Raw genomic sequence first — 18,494 nt, forward strand, 5'->3', positions numbered from 1 at the left:
TATTCTCGGGCAGTTCAAGACACACAAGTGAAGAAGCAAGTCAATAAACAAGAAGCTAAACTTGAAGATATATGCAAGAGAGCACTCAAGAAATTTCAAGGTTCTCTCTAGTGCAACTCAAGGAGCTCTATGGCGTTCTAGGGATGAAGAGTCAAGACACTCTTCGTAGAAATCATCAAATTTTAACGTGCATTCATGATTGTGGTACAAAATCTATGAATTAGCATTATCAAAGCACAAGTCAACTTTGACGAAACATTGAACGTTGATTCCACCAAAAAAGATCTAAGTCCAAATTAAAAGTGATCGTCCGTCCCACAATTGCACTGGTATTGTTTGACTTTGATCAAGACGAGTAGAGACACAAAAAGTAGTGTGTGAACCAACTCAAATTTTGGGACATCCCAATAGTACTATAATAAATTAGTAATAAGTCAATCGATGTTAAATATCAATTTTTGTTCAATTTTTTTGTTATTGTCAGCAAATTTAATGAATTTTGACTAAGGAAGAGACTTATTTGTTAGACGGAAGCAAACATTAGGAGTACTAGATGTACTTTTTTAAACTACATGAAGTTTACGTGTAAATATACCAAATTTCAAGGGAGGGAGTGTAATTATCCATATAAAAGTTTCAAATATGGCAAAAAGTAAAAAAGGCATCCTCTCATGAGGTTTTGTTTAATTAAATATATGTGATTTCTTATGATTTTGGAAAGTATATTTAGTACCCTTGACATTTATTTTCGTTCAATAAATAGATTTCTCTATTTGTAAAGATTTATGAAATTTGCTGATATTAGTAAAAAAGAATGAATGAAAATCCATACTTACTCTCGATTGACATACTACTGAAATATTGCAGGTAAAATAAATATTTTCTAACTAAACTACCCTTGCAATGGTGAAATTGTACCTCCTCACATGAATTAACGTGTGAAGATGTACAAATTTAATTTGATCAAAAATATTTCTTTGACATGTAATAAATAAAAACTAAGTCAGTCTTAAATATGAATTTAGATTCAATTTTTTAATTCGTTGAAATTCAACTAACAAATGAACTTATTTATTAGACGAAAATAAATATTAAGAGTATTAAGTGTAATTTTTAAAGTACAAAAAATTTATCTATAGTTACATCAAAATTTAAAAAAAAACGATGTAATTATCCCAAATAAAAATAGTCACTATTAAAAATAAAAAAGAACTTGGACTATTTATATAGTCCAACTCAAATATTTGACCTTGGGCCTTTGAGGCCACCATAAATCTTTCAAAGGGGAGACACTTTGATTGATACGCAAACACATACAGTTTTGTTTTAACGAAAGCCACATTGCCTAAGCGGGAGTTTGGCGGAACCTATCCGTTTATTAGTAAAATTTTTTTGTATAAACAAGAAGTACTTACTCACTATACAAAAAATTATACGCCATTTAAAACAAAAATTAGGGAAGAAGTGATATATATAGATATGTATTTGTGAGTTCATTTTTTTAGAAGAAATAATAAGTTAAAAAGTGAACTACTTGGATTGATAAATTGGCATGTTAAATAATGTCTTCATGAATTTAGAGGGTGTTTGGATCTAGGGAGCTCGAGCTGGAGCTCAATCATAACTGTTCACCAGCCAGCTCGCGAGCTGGTGTATATATTTTTTTATTTTTTTATATAATATTTTTATTTTTGAATTTTTTATATATTTAATTTTATATTTAATATTTGATCAATTTTATAATCAAAATTAATCATATATTATAATTATTAATCAATGTGATACATTTTATTTTGGATAATAATAAATTATGGTACTTTTATTTATACATTTAATCAACAACTTAGTAAATTATAATATTTTTTATAATTATGATATATATATAAACTTTATGTTATATTTTAATATATATTTATATTACGTTATACATTTTTTAACTTGACAAGTAACTCACTTATGATTTTTTATTATTTATAAATTTATGTCAAATTTAGTAATTCCTATGAATTAATCTAAAAATTATAATAATAATAACAATTATAATCATAATAATGATGATGATGATGATGGTTGAACAATTTTAATTATTATTTTATTATAATGAGATTAAAAATTTTAATCAATAATTATGATATTTTAAAATTCAGGCACCCGATTCATACGAAATTTATATATACAGAAGACTGTGTCCATTAGATCATATCAAATGGTAGATTTAAAATCACATAGTCTGATTCAACGATATACCGTTTTGAATGATTACTCTTATGTTTCGAGTACGATATTTCAACATCCGTATATCCAACAAGTTTAAAATTTTACCAAATGTATTCTTTTGTAAGGTTTATCATATCTAATGGTCTGATATGAATTTTGATGGCTCGATTAGCACTCTGACGCTTAAGTTAGTTTCAAATTTAGGAATAAATAGTAATGAGAAATTGAGATACAAAATAAGAATTTTGTGAAAGAAATATGATCAGAGTGCGAGATAAGAGCTACAACAAGAATAGCTAAGCAATTTCCAGAATCTTGAAGGTGTCTCCGTTGGGGATGCTGCCTGTATTTATAGGGGGGGAGGGGGGGCCTTCATAGGGACTCTGTACGTTACCTACATTTTTTAGAAAAAGGGCAAGATACTTACGGATAAGGCACGATTCTATTTTATCATCGACTTAATCAACACATTTTTTCTTAGAAGATGACTCCTTATACGTGAGGACTTCTACTTTGCAGGGAGTCCTTCTAGGTCAAGGAGTCTTGAGCCTTAGGGAAACCCTCATTCTCTTGGGCTAGATTTGGAATGCAGGCCTGTAATCTGGCAAACCTTCTACAGGGCTTTCCTCTTAGGTCGAGTTTGGTAATCTTCCAATGAGCTGCCATCATCATGAGCTGATGGACTTTTGGTTTGGACTATACACATTAGATTGGAGTTGTTAAAATTTTAAAGTTACAGAATTAAATTATAGTTATTTCGTGCAAGACCAAAATAACACTCCATATAAGTTATAGGGTTAAAAGTGTCTTTTTGTTTTTTAAGAATTACACAAAACATTTGGCCCATCAAATTAAAATCCATATTTTCAAACACTCTATTATGTATACACATTTTCCAACCCTATATTTTTAGAAAAATATTCTTATTTTCTTGTGTATGCAAGTATAATTAGTTATACATAATTTGAATTTATATTTCATTTAAAATTAATTTAATTTATCACTTCATTAAGCGGCAGCATTGTTTAATACTTTTTAATTACTTTCGCTATATTGTATGGCGCACACACATCGACTGTGCATCAATTGTTAATCTTAAATAATTTAAAAAATTATAGAGAAATAAAATAATATTTATATCGCGGACAAATTCAATCAAAGGAAATAATTTAAACAATTGATGAAAAATAAAAAATATCTAAATAATCAAAAGTGGAGAAAAGAAGTAGGGATATTGAAAAAGAAAAGCATGTTCTATATACTCTATGTGTCAACTTTATTATTTCATCTTATTTCTGAAGTTAAATTAAATCCAACAACTCCAATATTTGATTAAAGACACAGTTTCAATTTGGTGGATTGAATTAATTAAATAATCACAAGTGGTCCAATATTAAATTGATTCTTGGTATATGTATGATACTGATATCCAACCTACAGTGTCCCCCTTTAGAAACATTCCCCTTTCCGGGACCTCATCCCCTCAATTAATACTTGCAAGTTGCAACTTTAATTTTTGTACCTTCAACATTTTATATACCTATAATAATAATAATAATAATAATAATATATTTCCATCACCTATCACTCTCTCCATAATTGTACATTACCATCACGTATTCACTTTTTGAATTATGCAATTATTAATTCGCTCGAATAAATTTAATTAATGCATTACTTATATATAATTTTTCGATGGATTAATTGTAATATATATATATATATATATATATATCCTTCAATTTTTGTGTTGTTCTGGGAGTTTTAATTAATTCAGGTTTTTAATCTATTAAGACGATTTTTGCTTGAAAATTAGGAGCGACAATTGGACTCGAATCCAACAGAATTTGTCCCCGACTCGTTCTTAATGGGGTGCTTTCTGGTCCAAAAAAATTAAAAGAAGCACGGGCAGTGGGCCTAAGAATTAGGATTTGGTTGGGTTCAGGGTGCGTCCGGGGTCCTTACGGACCCGTTCGAGACCCGCCCTGGTATAATTATTTAATATAAATACATATATCATTTTACTTTATTTTGATAGAATAAACACTAATAAAATATTATATCATTTTATTTATTTTATTAGGTATTTGTTCAACAACTGATGAATTTGAAAAGTTGTCCCATAATACTTAACGATGACAAAGATGAAGACGTTGTTAGTCATGTATAATTACTATAAATTGTTTGAATTATTTTTGTATGAATAATTTCATTTATACTTAAAAATTTATTTTTTGGACTTGAATATTTGAGTTAGCCATAAACAATTTTATTTCTCATTGATGTCTTGTAAATTTTCTTTTATATATATTTATAAAATAAATAAAAATAAGAAAAATAAGATCTACTAGGTTAGAATCGCCCGGTGGATTTTGTATCGGGGCAGGGCGAGGTAGGGTCTAAGATTAACCAGGACGGAACGGGATGAGTCCCAGGTCATTCCAAGAGTTGGCGAGTCGGGTCTTGAGTCCACTCAAACATTCCCCGTTGCCACCCTTATTGGAGATAGATGAAATGTTTATCGTATTAACAAACTAGATGAAATATCAATTTTGTTATGATTAAAAATGTCGTAATTAAAAATAAAAGATTTTGGTATATACTAATTAACCACATTTTGTAACCTATCCTGTATTTTTCTTTTTCTTATATTCACAATTTTATTCCGGCATAACATTATTCATAAAGTTTTTGGATTTCGTTATCCCACATTGCATAAAATATAGAGTATATTATATTTTTTTCGTTTGAACTATACTCGTTTTTACATTTTGCATCTAAACTTTTTTTTTTTTGGTCAACTTAGTATCTCAATTATATGTAAGAAATTTGCACTTTGCTATATTTGAAGTTTTTTTGTTAATTTTTCTGTCGGAAAAACATCACATGTTGTCCATATGTAAAAAATATCACATCATATAACCTTTAAATGTCACATGTGCACTACATGTGTTTTTTTTTTTGACAAAATACTTGATGGAAAAATAGTTATAAATGACAAAGTGCAAAATTTAGTAAAGTTGAGATGGCAAGTTGACACAAAAAAAATTAGATGCCAAAGTGTGAAAACAATCATAGTACGAATGACAAATTATAATTAACACTAAAATATATTTTCCTCCATTTAAATCGGTGCAATTTGCTAAATTTATATGTCCGTGGCATCTTATAAGATATTTTTAAATATAAGTTGTCAAATTTTATTTTTAAAATAAGTTCTTAAATGCTTGAATCAAATAAGATTATATGCCGTCCAAATTTAAGAAGTTTGTTAAAATTTTAAATAAATTGTGAAATTTTTTTTTATAAAGGGATTTATAAATTCCTAACATCTAATCTCCTTGCCTAAAAAATTTATCAAATACTTTCAAATACTCTTTAAATTAGCATTTTGATCCTACATCTTTTCAATTTTTCATAATTTTAGTATTTTTTTTTTCACTAGAGTTCACCCTTCTCGCTGTGGAGGTAAACTTTGGCAAAAAAGAAAAAAAAAATTAAAATTGCAAAAATTAAAAAATGCAAGATCAAAAGACTATCCTAAAGAGTTTGGGTAGCATTTTAGTTTTTCATCCTTTTAATTTTTGCATGTCCTGTCCTTTTGTATTGCCGGAGTTCACCCTTCTCGCCGGACGTAAACTCCAGCAACATAAAGAACTAAAATCACAAAAATTAAAAAAATATAAACTAAAAAACAACCCTAAAAAATTAAAGAAAAAAAATATCAAATAACCTAATTTACGGGTCAAAAATGCATGTAAGCCCTCACCCAAACACTTTCTTATTTCTGGAGTAGTATATATCAATGCAGGTAAAGTAATTAACACCTCAAATAAACTAAATAAATATATAAAATTAATAAACAAATCTATTTATTATATATATTCCTGATCACTCAGATCTAACATCCTAAAGGAGAGCAACTGTTACCGGAACATGAGGTAAGAAATTAAGATTTGTGCTTGTCAATACAGTTGAGGAATTCAATGATGCTAACTAACTTGCTCAAGTTTTTACCTAAGGAAAGCTATGGCTGCATGCCTGGCTGCCATAAATTAAATTCACAAAATGTTCAGCCAAATATTTGATCTTCCTCAAATTTAATTAATTATATATTTCATTAACTTTTTTTGTTTTATAATTTTTCATTTTTTCTAAATTAGAATCCGAATCAACCACATTTTCAGTACTTTTATCGCACGTAATATATAATCTCGCATTTGACCATATTGATCATAATTGTTGATTAAGGTTTTCTTAAATTCTTCTTTTTTATTTCTTTTTCTCCATGATTTTGGACAATTTGTATATTTCATTTATGCTTTTTTTTTTAAAGTTCGTTCCGAAATATTGCAACGGCCAAACCTATAATGAAATAATGACAACCTATCGTCCAATTTTACGATGGACAAGTTGCAAAATCTGTCGCAATACGTAATATATCCCTCAATTTGCTATAGTTATTCGTCAAAAAATTCAACTATACAGTAGCCTATTATTAATAAAAAAAGATGGACCATCGTAAAATGCCTATCGCAAACTCCAACCTTCCTTCTCCGTCCATATTATTGCTTTTGGAGGCGGATAGCAAAGTTTTGCGACAGTAACACAATCGTAACAAACATTTGTGATGGAGTCTACAGATGAAAGTCTCATGTACGATTTGAATTATATATAGGGAAAAGTATTATTTTAGTTCATTAAGTATGTCTAATTTTAATTTAGTTTGATAATTATGTCTATTTTTGTTTAGGTCCAGTAACTTACGAAATTGCTTACTTTTAGTCATCTGGCAGATTTTTGGATAATTTTACCCCTATGAGTGCATATGGACTAAAACTGCATTTCAAAAGTTGTATAGGGGTAAAATTGTCCGAAAATCTGCCAGATGACTAAAAGTAAGCAATTTCGTAAGTTACTGGACCTAAACGAAAATGGACATAGTTATCGAACTAAAATTAAAATTAGGCATATTTAGCGGACTAAAATAATACTTTTTTCTTATATATATATATATCAAGTCCATTTGTGCAGTAGTTTATAGGTATCCTGATTCCAATCCGATTTGACATATGGATGAATATACAAACATATGTTTCGTACTTGTTTTTGACATATGGATGAATATACAAACATATGTTTCATATTTGTTTAAGTAATAGTAATGATATTTTCTAATATCTAAGAATAGATAGATTTTCCAGAAACGATGTCATTCATTTGATGAGAATAAAGAGAAATATTAAAAATTCGAGTGGTTGAAGTTGAAGCAGTTGCTTTCGGAGTAACTAAAAGAAAAGCACCGATATAAATGAACAGATTCTAGTTCGAACTCGACTCGGTGGAACTTGAACCAATTATGTGGTAAGTGTAGTAAAATTATCGTTTGATCAATGTACAGTTTAAAAAAAATAATTAATTACATAACAAGTATAATAAATTTACTTTATAATTGATTCAATTCGACAAACTTCATCCGCAAAAAGAATTTTCTATAACAGTGCCCTGTATATATGTAGGGCCATTAACTTTTCAGACATATATGCATAAAACGTGGCAAAATACATAGAATTGTTGCTGCTCAAGCAATGCTCTCTTTCCCAAAAGCAAACACTGTTTGCAAATAGTGTACACTTTACAACAATGGTGACCCCAACTTAAAGTGAAACTACTACACGAAACATAGTCCCAACAACTTAAACCAGACAACAAAAGCATAATCAAACGGAAAATTTATCAGACAAAGGATGGCCAGCACTCCTCTAAGGATAATTACATAATTAGGGTTTTGATTGCCATGAGTGATACATAGAGAATATCGTGTACTCATCTTGTAATGCCTTTATTTGACATTAAAAGATATATATATATATATATATATATAAAGCACTTTTTGTGTTGTAGCAGTCGAACAAAAAATCAAGAATTGACAATTCAAGTACATTAATTCAATTCAGTCCTCTATAACACATATCTAGGTATTTGATGAGTACAAGAAACCCTTACATGCATTTTTTGATATTTATACAACATATATCGAATTAATCTTCAATGTTTTTGAGGGGACATCTTATAAAACAAGAGCCCACGATCAAAACAATCACAATCGATTCATATGATGGATATTGCAGTACTGTATTGTATATGGGGATCAAAGACAATTTTTATCCACTAACTATAGTCAAATTTCTTTTTGGAAAAAGTATTATTTTAGTGCGCTAAGTATGCCTAATTTTAATTTTAGACCGATAACTATGTTCATTTTTGTTTAGGTCCAGTAACTTACAAAATTGCTTACTTTTAGTCATCTGGCAGAATTTTCGAACAATTTTATCCCTATGAGTGCATATGGACTACAACTGCCTTTCAAAAGTTGCATAGGGGTAAAATTGTCCGAAAATCTACCAGAGGACTAAAAGTAAGCAATTTCGTAACTGGATCTAAACAAAAATGGACATAGTTATCGAACTAAAATTAAAATTAAGCATACTTAGCGGACTAAAATAATACTTTTTCCTTTCTTTTTAGTCCTTTAACTTTCTAGAGTTTCAAAAAGGTTCTCTAACTTTTGAAATTGCTCAACTTTGAGACACTAGTGGCTGGATTTTGTCCAAAGTCGCCGGAACATGACACCTGAATCTGACGTAGCATTTCAAAATCCGACAACTTTGGACAAAATCCGGCAACTGTCCCAAAATTGAGCAATTTCAAAAGTTAAAGGATCTTTTTGGAACTTTAAAAAATTAAACAACTAAAATGAGATTTGATTATAGTTAGTGAACGAAAATCACCTTTAATCCTTGTATGTGGATTGTTGTGATCGTTCAAAACCCATAATTGAGTAAACTTCCTAAAAATTAACCTTTTTTCCGGCAGGCAAATCGAGGCCCTGATGCTTTGCTTTTTCATTACTCTTATGGCACACATTCTCGGCAACATCCACTGCTTTATGGCTCTTGCACCCTAAAAGGCCGCCGGGTCGGCTCTTTTGCGCCTCTTTGCCCCCTCGGTTTCTGGCTACCGTCGCATGGATCCTTGATGTCTTGTCGCCCATAACACTGACGCTGCTTTCATCGTTGTAATCCGAGAGGACTGAGGAGTAATCTGCTGCACTAGCAGTGACAACACTCCACTGTATGCTGGCCTCACTCGGGGCGTACTGTGATGCTGGACTCATGCAAATGGACATATCATCTGCTGCTGTTCCTGCTGTTAACTGCACGGGATACATGGATCCTGATATGTTTTCGATTTCGAATAAATCCGAACTGGCATCACTAGCCATATCATCACAAATGGTGCCGCTCCCAACTGTAGAAGTTGGAGGATTTTGGCCTTTTGGGATGGCATCCCAAGTTAGCATGGACAGTTTTCTCTCCATATTTGTGGCTATATCTCCCTTTTTTGATGTGGTTGCAGAGCCAAAAACCTCAATGGAATCTCTTGATTCTTCTAAATTTTCGATCCCCGGCAGCTGCTTCTTCACTGTGAAATTCCCTGTCCCTGGATTGGGGACCGGCTTTAACGCAAGATGATCGATTCTTTCTGACCCCGTTCGAATAGGCTTTGAGCCGTAATGCGCTTCCTGTGCAATGAGTTCATTGACACGAACAGCTTTCTTGTCGAAACAAGGCCCCTGGCAGCCAAATCCAGCAAGAATTCTTCTCCCGACGGCCCTTTTCTGCTTTGTTCGGGCCTGGAAATTATTCCGGAGCAAGGCGTTTTGGCTATTCCAGGTACTTGCTTCAGATTCAGAACACACACTTGGAGGTCTTATTGACCTGGAGTTATTTGATCCAGCTCGGGCCAGATTTCCAGGCCCTTCAGCCTTGGAATCGCGCTTTATCCTCACGGGATACTCCAACTTCATGTTGAAGTACTTGTCAGCTCCAAAAACGCTGATCTCCCGACCGTCTGTGGGGATTTCGTGGGAGAAGCTGAATGCAGGAGTAGGATCTTGAATTGACCCCGTCGGGACGTTGAACACAAAGTTCTCTCCTGCAGTGTTGAGATAAGAAAACGAGTCGACCCTAAGATTATCTTTGCTGACCTTTGAGTATGAGAAGCTGGCACTGGACGGGGTAGGGGGTTTAGTTTTGCCTGAATTGAATATAATTGGAGCCTCTTGAGCTGAAACTCTGTGCACCAAGTTCTCTTTAGCTGTGTCTAGGTAGCAAGAAAACGACGCAACCCGAAGACTTATGTTGTCATGATCCGTAGCAGCCTCCATGAGTTTCTATACCTTAATGTAATAAGAACAAAACCAATGCAAAGAGAACTGATGAGAGGAAAGAGTAAGCTGTGTGTGTTAGAACAAAGGCAAAGTGTACAAGAATCAGAAGGGAAGACAAATTATAGAACACAGCCCATATTTCTAACATAGGAAAGCATGAAAGTCATGAGATGGATTTTGATTTTCTTTTTTTTTTGTGGGGTGGGGGGAAGAATTGTATACTTTAATCTTGATTCTTGGCAAGAATTCTATTCTTTCTTGGCCCTTTTGAGTTCATGGGAATCTGTCCTTTAAGTAGGCATGGAAAGGGCCATGTAACAGCAAGAGAGGTGGATCCTACATGTTCAGTGTTTTCTTCTTTTCCCCCTCAGTTCTTACACCCCTATTTTGATGATCGAAAAAATCGCATTTTTTGTACCATTCATTAGATTTTTATCGATTTAGTCTCATTTTTTATGATTTTCTCACATTACATAGTTGAAAATTTTTTCATAATTTTAATTAATCACGTGCATTTTTCTTCTAATAATTAACGAAAAATACATGAAATATACTAATGACTCTATTAATTGTTAGACGAAAAATACAAATAAAAACGAAAATCGATAATACTTTCAATTTATTGAATACAATTAAAAAATAATCTAACATATGAGACAAAAAGTACAATTTTCTCTCTATAATCATTAATCTGTGTAAGATGTTTGAACTATTGAAGATTCATATGTATGTAGTTGGTTGGTCCCAAGGCCAATAATTTCAGCTCATACCTATTTTTTTCTCATTCAAGTTGCCAAGATTGGTTTCACATTGCTCCTACACCTATATTGTGTTGATTCGAAAGATAGATTGAGGATCTTGATTCTGTGTAGTCTGTACCACATGTGTGTGATCACACCGATATGATAGACGTATGTAGTATTTAGTCAGTAATTTAATAATCGATTTAATTGTATAATCAAATATAATTTTGATTTTTAGTCTCTTATTTTCATGATTGTCTTAAATTTATTGTAAGAAAGTAGATTTATAAAAATATCTGAGGTGTTGGGATGAAGCAGAAAACAGTCAAAGAGGGAGGAGGAGAACAAAATCAATGGAAATATGACACTAAAAAATAAAAAATAAATTTAATAATAATTAATAAACAATTAAATTGATTCTGAATTGCTGACTAGTATATATAATTGAGAGTTCTAGCCACATAACTACAAAAGATAATAGATTTTCACTGAAATTATATTTTAAAATTTGTTACAAATGAAACCATCACTTTTATTTGTTTTCTTTATGTTCATGAATATTATGAGTGAGTAATTTAAAATCAAATTTTAATAAAGTATTTAAAATTTATGATGTCTATGTAATGTATTAATAAAAATAGCATTTGTCTTATTTGTTTTAAATAAATTTTTATTTTTTTCATAAAATGGGTTATGATTAAGAAAAGGTGTATAATAATTATTGTTAAAAAAGTACAGTGTTGTAGCGCAATAGAAACACAGACTCATCTATTCTTTCGACGTCGTTATGCCAGAAGATGTCTGACAGCGATTCAGCGTATTGTTCGGTTTGAATGGCCTAATAGAGAGTGGCCACGGGATGTTGAGTGGGCTACAAGAAAATGTAGAGGAAAACATATCTTTAATTTGGCTTATCGTGCACTTCTTGCTGCTTGCATTTACCACATTTAGAAGAAATGAAATTTGAGATGCTTTGAGCATACGGAGCGACCACTAAGCATCATAGCCACCATCATTGTGGAAGATATTAGAGAGAAGATTATCAGTGTTAATTTATCTCGTGCTGTTAGTTCATATACGTTATATTTTATGGTGTATCCCTTAGCCTGTCGAAAGAAAAACCACCAGTTGAACACTGTTGTACTGTATGATTTGTTTTATTAATGAAACTTACATTTACCCAAAAAGTACAATGTCGTATGGGGTGCTAATTATACCATATATCTGTCACACATAGATGTGTCGCTAATTGTGTGACACATTTGATATAGAAGATCCAGAGCCATAAACGGATATCTGATGGATGATCTTGATTAATTGTCACTTTATATTTGAAGAACAAATCTTGGGAATCATAATACTTAGACCTCCTCCAAGAAACACGATTTTAGTGAAAAATATCAAAATTATCAATAAAAATACATATTAAGTGAGAATAATTTTTATCTTATCACTGTATAATTATTAGTGATAAAAATTATTTATAAAGTTTTTTTATTAAATACAATTAGTGATACATTTATAGTGACAACTAATATTTGTTGTCAATAAGTTGTCACTATAAATGCGGCACTAATTAATTATATTTAGTGATAATTTTGTGCATAGTTTTTGTGACTAATTCTTGTTAATAACTGTTGTTACAAATAATAGTAATTATTAAAATAATAAAAATTCATCATTGTGACAAAATAAATATTCTTGTCACTAAATATATATATAGCAATATATTAAAATTATCACTTAATTTTTTTTTCCACTAATCTTCTATTTTTCTTTTACTAGTGATTCTGGACGCTGTAATAAAAAAATGTGCCATGTTTATAAGTGAATGATAGTAGTTTCTTTTTTTACTTTTTAAATGTTTTTAGGCAGTTTTAAAATTTTTAATTATACTTTTTAGGGAAAAATATTTTTTTAGTATGTTAAGTATGCCCAATTTTAGTTTTAATCCTATAAGTATGCCCATTTTTTATTAACTTCAGTAACTTGCAAAATTGATTAGATTTAGTCCGTTTGAGGGTTTTTCTATTTTTTTTCCAGCCAAAGTTTTAAATTTACCCGAAACTTGCCAACATGTAAATTAGTTGGTCCAATTTCCGACCAATTAACCACGTGTCGTGCCACATGGGAGAATACGTAGTTTGTATGCTGATTGGGCAGACCCTTCTCTCTACAAAATTAAATTCATTTAAAAAATCCAAAAAAATTAAAAAAATATTGATTAGGAAAAAAAATGAGCTTATTACCTTATAATCTTGACAGGAATAGAACCTTTTTCCTGGATTTTGATTAGACCAAGAAGTCCGAACCATTGCTTTTTTTCCGCAGTAGCAAAAAAGTGGTCCTTCCATGGAAGAAGACATTGGAACCAAGAGATAAGGGAGAGAAATGGGTTGTGCAAGTTTGGAGGGAAGAAAATATATTTTGTTTGTTAGAAAAAGTATTTTGGAGGGAAAAGTCACCTTTCTTTCCTCCAAAAGATGGCCAACTTATCTTCCAATTCATGATTTTAGTTACGTAGGATTATAAATTAACAAAAACGCATCTAGGTGTCTGGCCATGTCACTTTTCCGGTGCAAATTATAAATCCATTCCATCGGAGGACTAAATGTAATCAATTTTGCAAGTTACTGGAGTTAAAAAAAAAATGGGCATACTTATAGGACTAAAACTAAAATTGGGCATACTTAATGGATTAAAAAAATATTTTTTCCTATTTTTTATTTCTTTTATTATGTTCATATTTCTCCGAATTTAAAATTGATAGGCCCAGCCCCAAGCCCCAAGCCCCAGACCTGGAAGGCCTGACTCGACCCACTGACCCGATCTAATTTCTACTTAACCCCAAATCACCCTAACCTTATTTTCACTTCTCTTTCGCCTCTTTCTACCTCTCTGCCCTTTCTCCTCCCTCGTCTTTCTCTTTCTCTGGTTTTTTCCCAATTGATTTTGATGCTCTTGAAATCACTTCTTCGCCGCATCTCTCTCTCCATCTTTAATGGAACACCTCTATAAAGCTTTCCATGACTTCTGGCTTTCATATAACCGAAAGAGAAATCTATCTCTATCTCTCCTTTATCATTCTTTGTAAACTGTTATCTGTGTGAAAAATCTAAGTGGTTGAGAGTGGTCCTTTGTGGGTTGGTTTTCTTTGTAATTATGATTTGGCGTTTAAGTGATCCAGTAATAAACTTGTATGGCCCCATTGTGGATTCAAGCAACCGGTGTGGTTGGATTGTCGGCCTTTGGTCATCGCTAAAAATTATAGCAAATATTGATTAACCGTGGTAAAATTTTAAGTATTCGGATTGAGTTTTATTTGACTGTGGTTAATATTATTGATTTACCATGAGTTTTAAACTGTGATCATGATAATTTCACTGTAAGAAAATATGATATTAGTGACAAAATATCTAGTAAAAATTTTAAAGTTATCGCTAAAAATATATATTAACTGACAAATTGTTTTAACTTGTCACTATATATAATTATTAATGCAGAAAATTGTATAAAGTTATCACTACATACAATTAGTGTAACGTCCAAAGATTTTAATATATAACTATGGAACTAATCGGTAAGTATTTAAGAAATTTATTTAATTATAAGTAAATAAATTATAGTTTTAAATTTGAATATATTAAAATTTGAAGGGAGTAAATTGGGACTTTAATAAGATATTTGAGGATAAATTATATTTATTAAGAAAATTTATTAGGGCACGTAATAATTTATTTAAAAATTTTAAATTAAATATATATATATATATATATATATATATATCGAAATGAAGATTTTGGAAAGTGGCATCGCAGCCATTCCACCGCCTCACATACATTTCACACACTTTCACACACATAAATAGTTAATACACACACTCTTACTGATTGACGAACAGGTAAGTAATTTTTTATTTTAATTATTATTAATTTATATAATTATATTATTTAATTAGTGTACAAATTAAATATAATTTTGTTATCCAAATTAATATTTAATAAAAAAATCTTTATGAATTTGACTATTTATAAATTAGCTATAGATGGAATATTCCACTTGCTTAAATATTTTTTTCAAAAGCGATCAACTATTATTAATTGAAATAAATTGTGACAATCTTTCCTATCGAATATCAATATATAATAAAAATCATTACGATAATTATAGTTTGATCAATAATATTAAATAAATGAAATCTAACCAGCACCTACTAGTACAGTAGCTAAAAAACAACATCAAACGCATAATGCGGAGTTCGAATCTACAATCTCTAAGATCATGAGGTTTCAGTTTTGCCAACCGGGCTACACTTCACTGGCCATTTGCTTTAAATATTATAATTGGATAATTAAATTACTTGATTTGTTAGATTTAATAGTCACTATAATTAATTTACTCAATTTCATCGGGCCTATTAACCAAATACTTAATTATATGTATTGGTGTTTAATTAAATTTTATAGTAGCAAGGAGTTGATAGAGAATTCATAGAAATATTAAAAAATTATATTTGAGAAATGTCATGTCTATGAAAAAGGAATATGTGATTTTTGTAATAATTTGTCTCAGGAATGTTATAGAGAACGATAGTCATAGAAATATAAGGGGTTTGATGAAATGAACTCTTATGGGTTCATTGATAAATTCGGTATATAATCGGAAAGTTTAGAATGTCTAGTTGTTTACTAGAAAATGAAATGACAACTTGGATTTCAATATAAATAAAATATTAAAAAATTTGCAAAAGATGTACTAATATTATTTAATATTTTATGTAATATTTACAATATTTTCAATATATAAATTATAAATAATGTACCTTATTATAGGACGTGATAATAAAGTAGAGGATTGTGCAACTCTTTGTATTAACATACGCAATCCTTTTCATATTTGAGGAAAGTACATTTAATTGGATTTATATATATATATATATATATACATACATATGGGTATTAATAATTATAAGTATTTGTCTGGATTATCTTGATCTTTGTGAAATTATTATTATGTGCTTATATGTGGTCATGGTGTACGAAAGACATATTAATGATTGTGTGATGTTATATTTTATTATTGAATGATGAAGTTATTGGTGAGGAATTTGTTGGTCGAATAAAATTAAATGATAAAGTCATTGATGGAAATATTGTGAATTGAGATAAAAAGATGACTTACCTAACTGGGAGCCCTACTATAATGGTTTATAATGACATGGTTAATGACGAGCTGTATGATATTAGATGATGTGACATCTTATACAAGTTGCGTGATATGATTGGTGATGGGATACGGAAAAAATAGCAATTTATATCACATAACTTACGGAAAAAAAAAATATTCGTCCTATAAGTTTGGTTTGAAGTCATTTTGGTCCTTTATCTTTGACAATATTAAAATTAGCCCTTTATCTATTATTTTTGCATAGATTTGGTCCTTCAGCCTAATTTATGATTCTTTTGCTCTTTTGATAATAAAAGTTAACAGTCCATTCTAATGCTCCAAAATTGTTCAAAATTGGGTCAAATGACTAAAATTAAGCAATTTTGAGAATTACCGGACTAAAACTAAAACGTGTAAATTTAAAGAACTATAATTACAAGCAGACAAGCTTAAAGGACTAAACAAATAATTCCCATTTGTGATTTTGGTTCCATTGTTATATGACTCAACAGATTTAGTCTCACAAATAAAAGAAAGTTGCAATTTACATTCCATTGTCCATTTTCTTTATATTGTTCATGTGTAATAAAATGTAAATTGCAATTTTTTTGGACTTATGGGACTATATATGTTGAGTCGTAAAATAATGAGACCAAAACTTCATAATTACATAAATACTAAAACTTTCAATAGATTTATATTTTAAATTTTATAATTACTGAAAACTTTTTTCTCCTGTCTTTATATTTATCAGTGCGAAGGTTGAGGATTAATTACAATATTTTAATGAGGTATGGCATTCTGTAATGTTTACAAAATGTATATAATAAAAATATGATTTATTTTATTGGATTAAATGTAAATTTTATCATAAGATGGAACGGAATTACGGAGGAGGTGTCACAATTTGTGACACATCTATAGTGACAACTTAGTCACAACTATTATTTTTTATCATTAGGTCGTCATTATTCATGTGTCACTAATGATATTTAGGGACAAATATGTGCATATTTTATTGTCACTAGTTCTTACTTATAATAATTTTTACAAAATAATAGTACATAATTATTAAATCATGAAATTCATTTTTGTGAAAAAATAAACATTCTTGTAACTAAATATATATATAAGGGAAAATTATTTGTTTAGTCCTTTAAACTTGCCTGCTATTAATTTTAGTCCTTTAAATTTAGCCTTTTTAGTTTTGGTCCGATGACTTTTGAAATTACTTAAGTTTAGTCCTTTGGTCCAATTTCGGACAATTTTATCCCTACATAACTTTTCAAGAGCAATTTTAGTCCATATATATTCATTTATTTTGCATCTCGGAACTAATACTCGTGTAGAATGGTATAAGAGTTTAAATTGATTGAAAAAAATATTTATTTACATTACACTTAAAGTATTAGGATAAACTATTAACCTTTATCGTCAAAAGGAAAAACAGAGTACAAAAGTTTAGGCAGTGTACATTCTTGTTGTATCACTACAACTAGTTGTGATTCACATTTATTACATGATCCTCAGTTTAGGAATGTCCATTTAATACAAGATCTGAAATTTCAACAAGTCCAGCAGATGAAGTGGTGGCTGAGAAACAATGTTCAAAGGCCTCCATTCATTCATACACAACATTAATACTCAAACCCCACAACACACAGTGGGGACTAACAGAGACACCTTCACAGTGACCTTTTTGGATTGAAAGCTCCCAATACTTTGTGCTCTGACTACTTACTATGAGTTTCAACTACATCCACCCTCTCATTTCCTCCTCTTACCTTCTTGTTGTTTTTTTTTTTTTTTTCCCTCCTTCGACTCGTCTATCGTATATAAACAGAAGACCGCCATAGATGATTACAACGGAAGAAAGAAAAACAACAAGTCGGACGGAATCTAATGAAATTCCATCCTCAAAAGTGGTCCATCGGATTGAGTTGTCGTCCTCACCGAACGTTCCAACTCGTAACGCCGGACCCAATTTTCTTAACTCTCATCGGTACCTCAGGCGGATTGAATTTGTAGTCAGTTGTGTCTTCTATTCCAATTAACATGTGCTACGTCTACAAAATTTGGAATAGAAGATAACATTGAATTGCAATATTTCGAGTTAACTATTATGTGATCTAGAC

General features: G+C 30.5%; 1 protein-coding gene across 1 annotated transcript; it reads right to left on the reverse strand.

Annotated features, from left to right (window-relative positions):
• Nucleotides 1-7,777: 7,777 nt before the first annotated feature.
• LOC105157088 (protein PHYTOCHROME KINASE SUBSTRATE 1) lies at nucleotides 7,778-10,841 on the reverse strand. Its single transcript, XM_011073382.3, has one exon. The coding sequence runs from the start codon at nucleotides 10,445-10,447 to the stop codon at nucleotides 9,068-9,070; it is 1,380 nt and encodes a 459-aa protein (XP_011071684.1). The 5' UTR covers nucleotides 10,448-10,841; the 3' UTR covers nucleotides 7,778-9,067.
• Between the last annotated feature and the right edge of the window lie 7,653 nt (nucleotides 10,842-18,494).

This window comes from Sesamum indicum, linkage group LG3 (assembly GCF_026168435.1).
Source record: "Sesamum indicum cultivar Baizhima isolate 11 linkage group LG3, ASM2616843v1, whole genome shotgun sequence".
NCBI lineage: Eukaryota > Viridiplantae > Streptophyta > Magnoliopsida > Lamiales > Pedaliaceae > Sesamum > Sesamum indicum.

Excerpts from the sequence above, each read along its gene's own strand:
- LOC105157088 (XM_011073382.3), bottom strand. The coding sequence starts at position 10,447 with ATGGAGGCTGCTACGGATCATGACAACATAAGTCTTCGGGTTGCGTCG.